This window comes from Megalops cyprinoides, chromosome 5, assembly GCF_013368585.1.
Source record: "Megalops cyprinoides isolate fMegCyp1 chromosome 5, fMegCyp1.pri, whole genome shotgun sequence".
NCBI lineage: Eukaryota > Metazoa > Chordata > Actinopteri > Elopiformes > Megalopidae > Megalops > Megalops cyprinoides.
In genome coordinates this window covers 2,590,380-2,604,597 of record NC_050587.1, presented here as the reverse complement: position 1 = coordinate 2,604,597, position 14,218 = coordinate 2,590,380, and the positions used below count along the sequence as shown (strand labels likewise).

Genomic DNA, 14,218 nt, shown 5'->3' with positions numbered 1-14,218 from the left:
GACGCACACAACAACAGCACAATGCTTGGTCCCCAAAGGCTTGGTCTCCCCAGTTCTTCACCTCCCAGGTATTGTTGCAGTACTGAGGTGGGGGAGGTCACCACCACCTTTATATTGTCCCGTATTCTTGGCCCTATTGAGGCCCTGATTGGTGGCCAAAGGATACGGGCAGGTCCGAGGGCAAATGGTGACCTGGGGGCCGTCCTTGGGGGTGCGCCTGTGCCTCGAGTTACCTGTGGGGGTCCTACTGATAAGGGGAGCAGCAGGACCGGTTTGGCCAGGTTTCAACTGAGTTGTAAACAAGTGCCTGTGAGAGGTGGGGGTGGTGCGCAAACAGCGACAAAGACAAAGACAGAAACAGAAATATGTGGCCCTTTTCTACATAGTATGAAGTAGTTTTACTGCCGCTGTTACTTTTTAAAGTAATAATTCTCTAAATCTCGATGCAGAGTTGCAGTGAAAAGATCCTTAGCAGAAGCATTGTAAAGATTATCGTAGGCTGCTTCCGAAATCGCTCACGTGTTCACTCACTCACAGTCTTACAATAAATTAATAATTTTCTGGATATAGTTTTATGATTGCAGGTTTATTCGAACATTTGTATGAACATCTTTGTGCCAGCTAGCTAGCTAAGTGACTACCTAGTTGCAACTTACATTAACCTGCTAGCTAGATAATACTGCTATCTATCTAGCTATCACTAGCTAACATAAAGAATTAGCACCCAGCTTCATCTGTTCAAATTAGCTGAAACTAACGTTAGCTAGCTAGCTAGCTGGCAGTTAAGTCCAACGATCAAGTGTAAAATGTATATACAGTATATATGCACTATATAGTGAATAGGGAGCGATTTCGGACACAGTCTAAGAACAGCAGAGCAAGCGCTCAACAATTGAGAATTGAATATTTTAAGATTTTATTGGACACCTTGAATGTTTTCATTTAGGACCATTGGCAAAAGTTCCTTGTTTTAAGTGTTCTTTAAGTAATAAATGGAAAGCAAAGTTATATTTGTCTCCTTTTTTTCGCTGATCCGAAAAAATGATCCGATCCGTGACTCAGAAAGCTACGATCCGAACCGTGAGTTTTGAGATCCGCTGCATCCCTAATAATTAATAATAAATTTTGTGTACCGGTAGCACCATTTGGATGGCCATGTGTGATATTTTTATAGGCTACCCAAAAGTACAATAGCCTTCTCCTCGCCTACTCTGTGCCACATTATGTGCCCGTACCACCGAAAGGTAAGACATTGAAATAAAAAAAAAAAAAACCTGAAAATACTTCAACTCTAGAATACTTTTCGTGAACTCGTCAATACTTTTCACTGGTGATAATGCAAGTGGCGTCTAACTGGAAAATACCACGAGGAAATCTAAATCTGAACGTTTCTAAACTCGTAATGATTTCACGTGACAATGTAACATACTACAAATGTAATCATTAATGGTCGCATACTAGGTACTACACTGAAAAATAGCACGCATTATACAGTATATACTTGTGTAGTACGCAGTACACAGTATGCAGTAGGCGGTTTCGAATAAAGCCACTGCGATTTCTGCAGCGTACTTTTTGCGTCTCCTGTCTTCTGCACGTTCTACTCAGGCGCCGCCCCTCGCCTAAACCAACCGGAATATTTCCAATATGTGAGAATGCGTCTGTCACGGACAATCTCCTGTTGTGTGCTACATGTGTGAAAGGGCAGTTCCGGCCAATTTCCGGACAGGATTCTCCAGACATTTGTCCGGAGTTCATGTGCGAAAACGGCTTTAGAGACTGTCTGAAAAAAGCTATATAAATTACTGAACACACATACTTCAACACATAGAACTGATGATTGAAAGTCATATAAGAATTCACCAGTAGACTGATGTAAGAAACTTGCACCAAGCAATTGCTTATATATTTCATTTTTCAGATGTGACCTGATGTGCGCTTTGACTTAATCAAATATCATAAACCTTCATCTGGCACCAGCAGTACGCTTTTCCACTGATTCACCCTAGCTCCATTACAAAGCAATTTATGTGTGTATTCTGGGCAGCGCTCTGCATCAGAGCTTGGCAGATCCTCACCATGTTCTCCCTGAGCATCATAATATGCTGACACCTGGTGCCAGAGCCTCTGCCCATGTCAGTGTAGCTGTCAAGCAGGATGCTATCTCATCCACTCCTTCACCTACTCCAGCCCCAACCCACACCAGTGCCAAATTGCAGGATGGATGACTGAGAGGGTGAGGTATGGGCATAACTTAAGGCTTGTTTCTGAACACATTCATCACATTTCAGTCTCTGTACAGCAGCAAGAAGGAAATTCTAAAAACCTGGGAGCCTGTATTTCTGTGTGGAGAAGTGAATGCTATATGCTTCTTGAAACAGATCAAATGAGCACTTAGTGTTCACTTTGAATCATAATTTTTAGATCAGCAAGTAAAAAAGTCAGGTATAATTGTAACATTACACCAATGTTTCTGGCCTGTGAGTTCTCCACCAGGTATGTGATCAGCTCTCAGTCTAATACCTGTCGAGAAAAGCCTTCCATAAAAGGCATCTGAAAAAAAAACAAAGCCTCGTTCTGCTTGGGTGGAAGCCTCTGCGCCTGCTAATGAGGAATGAAAGACATTAAACAGAAGTACCTCCACAGACAGAGCATTAACTACCGCAGCCCGACTGTAAGGGATTGTGCCAAACTTCCCATGTGATCAAAGAGCCGTTTGTCCGCAGTGGTAACTGTTAGTGGCATACAGTCCAAGACAACTCTTGTAACGCTGCACCTGCCACAGAGCGAAATTTACTGTGGGCTGCCCATAGCCCAGGAGTGCCTCTCCCCTCTTACACTGCACCAATGGGATCCCCAGCAGGAGAATTAACTCTGTGGTTGACAAAGGAGGGGGGAGATAAGGGTTCCCATTCTTTTGCTCCCGCTGCTGTTACAAAACCACCAGACTCCTCCACCCGGACGCATTGCCAGATATTTTTTTCACTGACTCACAGCTATAGTACACATAATTACAAGCGGGCCTGCCGGGAGTTAGATGACCTTACATGGTAATGCTGGAGGTCACTGCAGCCAATCTCTCTCAATTTACCTAACAATGTCTATTTTAGATAATGTATCTAACAACATCTACAATACCTGGTGTTCAACGGGCAGCTGTGTTTTTCTGTAGGCACCCTTGTCAAGGGCAGCTTGTATTTAAATGTATTCCATGAAGTCTATTAATATTACTGCTTTAACAACAGCATGTACAGTGCCCAAGAGTGCTTCCCCTGTTTCTGTCCTGAGATTTGAGTCCACAAACTTCTAGGCATGTACCTCACGCCCAACCCACCAAGTCATAACACTACTCTCCTATCTTATTAACTCTTTAGAAGCTTTAATTCCCATCAAAGCCTAGGCGTGTATACATGAGACTGGAATAAATGCCAACTAACCAATCTGCTCCCTGCACTACGATACCCGCCATCAGCCCTATAGAAAAGTGAATGTGGATGATGAATGCTTTAAATCAGTGTGTTTTCAGGTTTGTTATTCTAGTAGCCTTCATGTAATGCAATACAAATGACAGAGAAGTAGTGTTATTTCATGTAATGGGCTGGCATTGTTTTAACCATGTTAGAGGAAGTATGTCTCTGAAAGGGTAGATATATCAATTATAGGAAATGACAATCAAATGCTGACAAGCTTTCCACCAGGTAGTGCTGTTACAGAGTAAACATAAAATACATCCCATTTTTCTGAAAAATGTCTGACTGTTGTGTGAGACAAAAAATAACCCTTTCATTTTTTGACATAGAATGTCATTTATTCCTTGCGCACATTCCTTCCTTGTGGGAGGAATCATATCAAAGGAAGAAATAACCCTCATTTGAAAAAAATTGCTATTGTCTAGGTGCTTCCTTTTTTCTCCTTGATTGTCAGTTGGGAAGAAGCCTGTGAGCAGGCTGAGAGTGCACCCCCCTGAGGAGAAGCAGCAGTCCACCTATCATGGCGACCAATCTGTTTAAAGCGTCTAGGTGACCAGAGTATGTTTATCCCTGCTTTTCCTTCCTCAGGCTCTGCTCAAGTGAGACTCAAGTTCATCTGTGATCAAAACCCCTTAAAGCGCACACAGCACCACCATACGCTCTGCGCCTCCTCACAGGGTGCCCTCTGTAAGGGCACGGCTGAGCCCACAAAGCACAGGAGCACAGGAAATTGACAACACAGCTGCAGAATAAAAGAATACCTCTAACAGCAGGTTTACAATCACCAATTAGCGGTGGTGCTGTTTTTTTGATTCAATTCCCTTTGCTTCAGATGGTCTTTATTCTGTAAGATGGGCCTCTATTAGGTCTCAGGCTCTGCTGTTTCCCACCCCTGCAGAAACCCAATGCCACCTAACTATGAATCATTCAGATGCAGGATATACAGTGCTGTGGCACAATTCAGAAATCTAGCTGAAAAGTGAGTTTCACCCCATCGAAAACATTGCCTACGCACTCAAGCATGCATTAGAATAAAATCCTAAATTCGGCATAGCACCATTTAAATTTAACATTTAAATCAATTAAGCATTGTGCCATTAACTGCTATCATTCAGTAGCTTACATCTACCTAACATCATACAAATTATTATGAGGTTTGATTCTCAACAAATCTGCCTCGTTGAAGTTTTGTTTTTTCATCTGACAGGACTACAAATGGTAGGCTTAACATTGAGATGTTTACAGGTAAAATTGAGATGATTATTATTACTAGCATTACCTCAGTATCTCAACAAGTCATTTTCTCTGCTGAAGTACAAACAATAAAGATAACATAAAGTATATTTGTCCAATAGTCATACAGAATGAAAACTGAAAGACACACACCAATCTGTAAAGTTATCTTTTCTTTTTTGATGGAATCTCATAAGATATTGTCAAGATATTCTCAAATCACAAGCTCAAATGCATTACAAGAAATTCATATTGCAAGATGTACATTTTAAAAAGCATAATTTCAGAAGTACATTTTTTGAACAGATCCTGCAAATGGACAGATGCATTTGCATTTCAGCTGTTTGTCATACATAAACAAAGTCAGGTGTCCAAACAACCCACTGAAGATGGAAATGATTTCAACCATTGACCTGGTACTGTAATTAAAACCATTGCGCAATATATTGTCAGTCCAAATGTTTCCCAGTTCCCTCATGTACTGAGCATAACCAGGAAGGTGGTGTTAGATAATAGCTATGAAGGAAGAATTATGGTCCCACATTGAGGTCCATGAGTTTATAATAAAAAGAAAAGGCCATCCATTTGATGTGGCCTGTGCCCACTAGCAGGCTACCCACAGATCTGAATAAAGGCAGGGATGGAGCACATTCAAAAGAAACAGAAAATAGTCTGAGATGAAAATGACATTTTGTATTATTATTAATTATAGCTAAGCAGTAATTGATACAGGACCATGTATAGAACCTGATTTGTCATTTGGAAAATTTGATTGCTATGTGAGGAGTGAGGCAAGTATTGTGCAAGACCTGCTGCACATTATTTAACAGGGGAACAACTTCCACTGGCCTCCTGTTCTCTCATACTAACAACAGTGACAGGTGGATGGCAAGAGAGTGCTGGGGATCGTATTGATCCTGTAGAAACGCTTGCGGTGGGAACTGCCTCAGGGCCATAGTCTGCAGTCCGTCACTCACTCTCCACTGTTCTAGCTTCACACAGACATACTGTTCCCTCACTGTCCTCTGGAATCTGTCTCAAAGCAAAATCTCACTCCAAGGGGACCCATCTGCCCACAGCACAGCTGATGCTGTTTTCATCATAATGGAGGGGGAGAAAAACACACTAACCAAAGGAGTGCCAGCAGACGAGGGCAGTGGCTAGGATGCCGCCAGATGACATCTCAAACAGGGCCTTGTGTGGCTCAGAAGAAAGACAGCTTACCAGCCTCATTTGAGCAGAAATGTAAATATTGCAGCCTTCTCTGCGCAATCATGCCTGGAGGAGACTTCAAGTATTGTAACGGTGGCTGAGTGAGTCACCCAGAGCACTGACACTTAGAGCAGGAATCCTTCCCTTCACTTGGGCTGAACCTGGAGATGAGCCTGCCTGTGAGTGAACTCTATCTGACATGACTCACACTTTGGCAATTCCCATACAAGCATTCACTGTACCAAGGAGGAGCCTGTTAAAGCCTTTATGTTGACTGCAGGCCAAAGGCTGTGTCACTTGAAATCAATCACAGTGCACCTCACCCTCTTCTAAGGTTTGGATCTCATTCCAAGTTTGTTCACGGGGGCGATTAACATGTCTGACACGAATGGGCCACCTACTCGCCAGACAGGGGTCATCAGACTGTCATTGAAATATGCTGGAAAGGCAACTGGCAAAACATTAACCTCGGTTTAATCTAATTATGCCACGCATAGAGTTTCTCTGTCAAGGTACAGGACGTGTGAATGATGGAGGCTTTGTTACTGCCGTGGTCTCTGACACAAATGATTTTACAAGACGTAATCACCTGGTCACAGGTTTACATTTAGACCTGTAAAAGCGCAAGACCACTGTGTCTTAAGCTACTCTGCTTAATGATGAATGTGCAGTGTTTGGACAGCAAATCTGATAGGCTCGATAGCATGGACACCTGTACATGCAGACTCAAGCCTTTCTACTCACTGTCTCTGTGCACTGAGACACGTGACGAAGCAACTGCATAGCTTTTAACTTATGTCAACATTATTGTTCACGCCAGAGTGCTCACTGCTAACATTGCAGCGTTTCCTCTTAGTCTTTGTTCTGATAATGAACGCAGAGGTAAATACATGTCTTAGATGCGTCAATGAGAAGCGCAAAGTGTTCTCAGGCTGTTGCTAAAAAGATCAAATGAAGGTTAAATGTTACAGCAACACTGTAAAAAAAAAATTTTAGCGAGGAGCGCGTTTAGCGTGGACCAAATAATTGGTGTGCATTTTCAGTCGGTACAGGGTTGCGAATCCACACACCACAAAACTGCATGGCAGATGCAACTAATAGTGTTTATGATTGGCAGTGTAGCAATATGTTTTGGGTTTGATACAACTGTGGCTTTTCGTGTGTTTCGGTTGCTTCCATATTCAATAGTAATTAAGAACGAAGTAACGAAGAATTAAAAAAAATCTGGACGGCCAGCCGTCCTACCTTCCCGTTTCAGTGAGTTAGGGGAGACATTAGGACCCCGCAGACTCTCCGCGTAGAGGTTTGAGGGAGTGGTGAACTGTATATCGCCAACAGTCTATTTTACAGCTCTAGCAGTGTGGAGGAGTCGATTACAGCTCCTTACTTTCTTCTTAGCAAACCTGGATTTGAACTGGACAGGTGTACGTTACGTACCTTCGGAGGACTTGACAACCTTCCTGCCTAGATGGAGTTTTCAAACATAATCCCTACTATGGTGCACATGTAGCTTTCTGGGTCTTTTTTTGGGAGGAAAAAGTCTGCGGCACACTTTCCATTTTAGTGGCAGCGAGTAGTTTTTCGTCTGTTCTTCCTCGGCAAGCAATCTTTTGTGTATCTTTTTACGTTCATCCGTCCCGTACCGGCTTTCACTTTTACGGAGTATTTGACTTTCTGGCACTCATGAATTCGGATATTAATGTATACCTCGGCAGGGATAAATCAAGTATCATGAGGAAGAGAGCGCTGCTGCTGAGGAAGGGCTGCAGCTTTGAAATAACAAGGTAGGGATTGTGGCTTTTGGGGGTATCTGAAGTGCACAAAACCAGATGGGAGGCTCTTAATAATCGCGAGTCAAATGTGAAAGACTGATGTAGTGTGTTTGCAAATAACACGTGTTCCCGTTCCAACCTCTGCATCTCAGTGCTCAGAGTTAGTCATAATATCTTTGTTTTAAAACTGGTGTCGTGGACCAGTGAGACCCTTCCCAAAGGATCGGGGGTTTCGGTGCTAAAGAGATGCTCGGCAATGAGGCCGACGTTTTGTCCGATTGCACTTCTCTGTGTATTAGGTTTCACCAGATTGATTCGCGTACCGTTTAGCGCGTTTGAAACCACTAAATGGTTTGCCACATGTTAACTCTTTTCCCCCTCCCAAGTACGGATTTGTGAATCATGTTTTCACATAGCCTGGAATTCTGTAGCCGCTCCGTGCTTTGAGAGTCCACATACCAAAATACGTTCAGAACTTGTGTGTCCAAGCCAGTGTCTGCACCGGTTTAAGAAAAACAACCTGTCACACAATATGAATTTCTTGTGCAACTGTATCTCTTTTTATTTTTATTTTTTTACATCTGATGCATATAATAGCAGTTTTACACCAGGCGTTGATCCTAGATTTTATGAGAACACTTCATCCAAGTTAACCCTGGGCACATTGAGCGTTACACCTGGAAGACATGCTCAGCAAGGCACAATAGATTCGTTAGTAATGAACTTGATGTTGCTGACAAGCCACTTCCACTGAATGGACTGAAAGCACAAAATGACACGTTCTCACGGTCGGGTTTTTGTTAGCTAGCTCACACCTCGCCCGGAGGGCGGCTGCAGCCGCCTGTGTGCCTGTAACATAAAAGCGCAGTGTGACAGTGAAAGGGACGAAGTGTCCATATTGCTCTAGAGATAGGCTACATATTTATAAACAGATATACAGAAATAACTGTAATGAAATATTGAAGTACATTACCGCTAAGATGCCGGCTTTCCATATGTGCTTAGCCATCATATCAGCAGCACTGGTTTTGGTTGCCATTTTAAGAAACATTAAATTTTTACACATTATTTACACATTTTAAGAAAAGCACACGTCGCTTTTATCTGTATTTTATCATTTACTGTGTATTTTTATTTAATTTACTTACCGACCCCAAGAGTTACATTACCATTCTGTGATCGCATGCAAAATGTCATTCATTCCAGCAGTAATAAATGTTTAATGGTTCAAATACTGTAACCCCGAGATTATCCATAGAACCATTCACGTTGTTCCAGTAGAGCACCTTATCAAGCTTCCTCAGTCAGAGCTCCCTTTTAGACGAAACCCGATTTAACCACTAGATGGAAGCATAGTTTTTTTCGTAACGAATTTCTTGCCTGTTTTTAAGGCCGTACTCTTTGAAAGTCCGTAATATTGAGCTATTTGCAGATGAGAGTCGGTGGTCATGAAAGTAATTTCTATTGTGCGAACATCTTCCTGAACACATTCTGGAAATCCCATAAAAATGTGGTTTCGCTTCACTGTATCCTGTAATACGTAACACAGGGGTCAGTGGAACCATAATTTAGACAACACATGTGTGACAGTTGTAGGCTCACAGCCTTTGCAAATTAACGGTCATATGGCTTATGTAAGTTATTATTTACTCACTTTCACGTATGATTTTGTGCATATAGCAAGATGTATTCAACAGGAAGACTGTTGTTGTCAGAAGCAGTTTGGCATGTCACAGCAAATACCCTTTAGATGCTGTCTTTCGTTTAGATCTGCTCCATGACTTTATTTTAGTTGTATGGCTGTTACTGAACAATTCAGTGGTGTTTTAAGTTTTTAAGTTTTCTGTGGGAGTGTCCCATGTTCAGTAGAAATACAAGTAGAAGCCTTGGTTATAATGTAGGGGCTGAGGAGGTTAGGCGTCACTGGGCTGTTGAAATTGCACTGTATTTACAAAGCATAGTGACTTAACGTGTCAGCTGGATTTACATTCAATCAGCATATACATGTACTTCACACACATACAGACACACATACACATACGCACACACTCACTCACCACAGAGAGAGAGAGAGAGAGAGAGAGACATATGCACATACACCACACACAGGCAGTGGTAGTGGTGAGGGTGTGGTCAAGAGGTATTTTTATCTGAGCTGGGGAAACAGTCTGCATCTTCTCGGTGGTCTTATTTTTTTGAACTGTCTTTTTAAAAGCTGGGGATTGGAGGTCTGACTCCTTCCTTTTTTGTGTGTGTGGGGGAGGGGGGCTTATTTTGAAAGTCTTGTTTTTGAAATCTATTTAAGTTGGTAAACTGCATTATTGAGAAACAGCCAAGCTGTATAAGGAAAGCTTGATATTGGCAACAGCTAAATCGAATCCACTTTCTCCAGGGATTCTGGCTCACTCCATTGACTCTGTGCTGTACTCCCATGCTTTTCGTATAGTACATTTGCATTTGAAACGGTGGCAAACAGCACTTTAGAAGATTGAAATGTATTTCCCACATCAAGCACTGTAGACAAAAATCAATGTAAATGTATGTTGAAATACAGTGCAAGTCTGTTCACCATATCAGACGTAAATGATGACAGTATTCACACTCAGCTTACATAACTAATCCAGATTTTGGGTAACTTTGTGCTTTTGGTGTGATGGTGTTTGTGTGCATGTTTGTTTTTGTGTTTATGTGTTTGTTTTGTGTCTAGTTGTCTCTGAGGTAATACTATATATGCTGTGTGATGGTATGCCTAGATGATGCTGGTATCAGCGTGTGTTTGTGTGCAAGTATGTGTGCGTGTGGTTGATAATTTGTCGGTTTGGTTCTCCATTTCCTTGTTAACCAAGATGGACAAATGGCCCTGACCTGTGAGACCCCTCTGGTGTGATTAATCCAAAGACATGGGGATACAGAAGTGCTGGCTTGTGCTAATAGTCAGAACTTATTAATCGACTTAGCAGATCTACCCCAGGGATGGCCATGTGCTGTGACAGGAAGGATCATTGTGAAAGACAGAAATATCTAATCAACCCCAGATGTGCTACGGTTATATGCAGAGAAGAACAGAGCTCCTTGTTTTGCTTTGTGGCTATTAGGACCTCTACATCAATAGGTCTGTACTTCCACAGATAAGGATTCACGTGGGCTGCTTGTCTCTTTGATGATGTTTGAGTATACTTGAGCTTTGATGATCTCATCATTGTTTGACATTCTCAAACCACAAGTGGCTGTTTGTAATGCTGTATGTTGAGGAGGCAAGTCAGAAGTGCAGAATTGTTTTCTTAAGATTCCAGTGTGAACTGCATGGGGTGAGTTAGATGAATGCCAAACTTTACAGTGTTTGTTTCTGATATTTAGCTGTAAGAGCCCATCCCTTTGGTTCAGAAAGTGCCAGGCCTGAAGGCCTACTGTGAAGCCTGTTCCCCAAACTTTGAAGACACAATGCAAAAACATGTAATCTCTTCCTCAGAAACCCTTCGGTGTCCCACTGCCAGACATCTTCTTGCCAAGAATAAAAAAATTAAGAAAATCTGGCAGAGATATCACAGTGCAACACAGACTGTCTCTGTGTCTTTTCTGTGGAAGACAGTCCACAAGTCGCTGAGTGTATCGAGCCTGTCTTCTCTGACCTTCATGGGTGATCCATTCCTGTGCTGTGCATATCCCACACCAGAGCCTGACTCATCTATAATTAGATGGGTCAATATGCCACTTTCACTTTCATGATTCAACATGTCATTTCAGCTGTAGCACAACAACAGATGGAATTAGTCTTGAGAAGCTGCATTTCTTTTTGATGAATTTAAATAACCTTTGAACATTGGACTGAGAGTGATCCACACAGAGAGTTTTCCTTTGAAATAAACAGGTGTCTTGAGCTGGATTGATAATGCTGTGTTGGAGCTGCAGCGTGCGCATCAAAAAAGCTGTGGGTTATGGAGCTGACCCTGAGGATGCTTTCACAGCATTGAGCGTGAAAGAACGTTGCAGAGGTAGGCCTATCCATGTGAATCTAAAATGAGAGTAACATGCTAGATGCATCATCATTCTGCTCCAAAATGTTGTTCACTTGGTCATCACGTTTAAAACGCAATGTTTGAACCATATATCTACTAAACGAAGAGTTCGATGAGTAGTTGTTGTAATGTTCAGGCAACCAAACTGACAAATTAACTACATCTAGAAAAGTGACATACTACATACTACATGCCCTCTGAGACATGCATTTGGCTGCAGACAAACTTACCATTGGAGCAACATGTAATATTTGCCTGAGTGCATGTCTGCTCACGTGTCTGCATGTATGGGTATGTGGATGTATGTGTGCATGCATGTGTCTGTGTGTGCACATTTGCATGTGTGCATTTCTGTATGTGTTGTGAGGAGCAATTATTGGGAATTAATGTAATCATGGGCTTTTTTTTAGTTCTAGCGAGGTCCCTCCTGCTATCCTGAAGAGAGCAGAGCCTCTTTAAAACTGCCTCTTTAAAACAGTTGGTTTTGGGCTGTTTTGCAGTGTATTAAAATCTGCCTCACGGAACGGCATTTTCTGATAAACATTTTTTCTCGTAATCATTCACAGCTGCACAGTCCACACAATGAAATGCACAAGGCTAATTTGCAGTGGAAAAAAGACTAAATAAAAACAAATAACAGAAACCCTTGCTTGATTACAGGCACAGATAAACTTTTATTCCACTCAAACATCTGTTTCAATTTATATCTTAAAGACACATACCTACATATTACAGTGAGTTGGACGCTTCTCCAGGAGACCAATCCTGGAAACTTTTCCTGCAAAAGCGACCTGGAAATTGCCCAGTGTGGAATGAGTTTGTATTTAGCCAACCAGCAATTAAAATGCCCGTGGTCTGGGCCGCACCGCAAGCCAGGGTTCGAGGGCAGCCCTGCCTCTTTCTGTTTTTCTTTTGAACATTTGTATAAACATCCAATTCTGGTCAGCTGCAGTCACTGCGGTCGCACTGTAGGAGAATGTGTGTAAAAATAAAGTGAAATTTTCCAGAGCAGATGGTGAAAATACAACTTGAAAGCCGTGGGTGATGGTGACTGCAATCACATGGATCTAATGTGAACTGTCTTGCGTTGGAATGAGCCCTGACATCCCCTGATTGTTCAATGTATAGACACTGACCGTCCACCAGGGGAATTGTAATGTGATGAGTTATTTAGGTGTTTCATCAGCGAGATGTCTCAATGTGACTTGAAATCATAGCTCAATACACACATAAAAATATGATGGCTGAGATCATTGTAGCACTCTCGATGACCAGTCATCGCCATCATCAGTGAAACTCACAACCACAAACTTCAAACACCATCTCCCTAGTGACCTTCACACCAGCAACTGCTCATGAACCATACCCATTAGTGCCCTAATGAGTGCCAACTTAAATGATGATACAAAGAACAGATAGAATCCATGGGTACCAGTAAAGCACAGAGCCTCTGATGTGTGCTTGCAAACTGGTTGTTGTTCTAAGGCTAGCAGGCTAGCAGACTATGTCCACAATTCAAACATTGGGTAGCAGGGAATACTCTCTTTCACTCTGTGGCTCTGGGTTAGGAAAAAGAGTGACACACTCTGACATCACTATATTATGAGCATTAAAAGGTGTCTATAGCTTCTTAAGGGCAGAATGCACAAATAGGTTTTGAAGGGTGCAAACCTGCAGGCTGTTAGTACCACAGTAGCTACTAGGGATGCACGATATTGGATTATCTGATATGCCGATATTTTCAAACTCATTTTGGTCGATTGCCGATACCGATACCGATAGATGCCGCGCAATTTAAAAATAGTCTGTCTTATTTCCCATCGCATTCTCTTCTTATGGAGCCGTGATATTTATTTTGAATGAGCAGAGACACAATAAAGTTACTGAAAACGTTATTCGCTGTCCAGTGTCGTTGTGTAAGTGTACAAACACAAAAATTTATGCAGCGTCCTCTGTTTGAGTCCCAAAGCAGGAACTAGGCGATCATGGGTTGTCTTGTTTTATTACCCATCGTCGTCTCTGCTTCCGGTGCCGCGTTATTTAAAATTTTTCTCACGCACCCTCCAGAAGCAGAGAAAAGCTTAGCAGCACACAGCTAGCATCCTCCCAGGGTGAGAAACTTAGCTAGGGGTCGGTCGAAACCATTAGGACCTCCATTCGAGTCCCAAAGCACAAGCTTGGCGATTGCGGGCTGTCTTGTTTTATTTCTCATCGCATTCTCTACTTACCGATATTAAATAATGGTCTCACGCCCCTCCGGAAGCAAATAGAAGCTTAGCAGCACACAGCTAGAGTCCTCCCAGAGTGAAAAACTTAGCTATATATTTTACCCCTCCTCGCATCACTGGTGTTTTACAAGCATTGCAAGTAGCAATTTTGTTATCTGTTTCAGATAATTCGAAATACTTCCAAACAGCTGACATGTTGAAGCTTGTTGCTGGCGCTCATAATAAACATTTAGCGTCATCACGTGTGCATAGTTCACGCGTCACCTTATTGGGCAGGCACATCGGCA

General features: G+C 42.2%; 1 protein-coding gene across 1 annotated transcript in view; it reads left to right on the top strand.

Annotated features, from left to right (window-relative positions):
- The first annotated feature begins 7,271 nt into the window (after positions 1–7,271).
- garnl3 (GTPase activating Rap/RanGAP domain like 3) overlaps positions 7,272–14,218 on the top strand; it is a 101,587-nt gene continuing 94,640 nt past the window's right edge. Inside the window, 1 exon segment of the mRNA XM_036528515.1 lies at positions 7,272–7,699. Coding sequence (XP_036384408.1) covers positions 7,599–7,699 — 101 coding nt within the window. The 5' untranslated portion in view covers positions 7,272–7,598.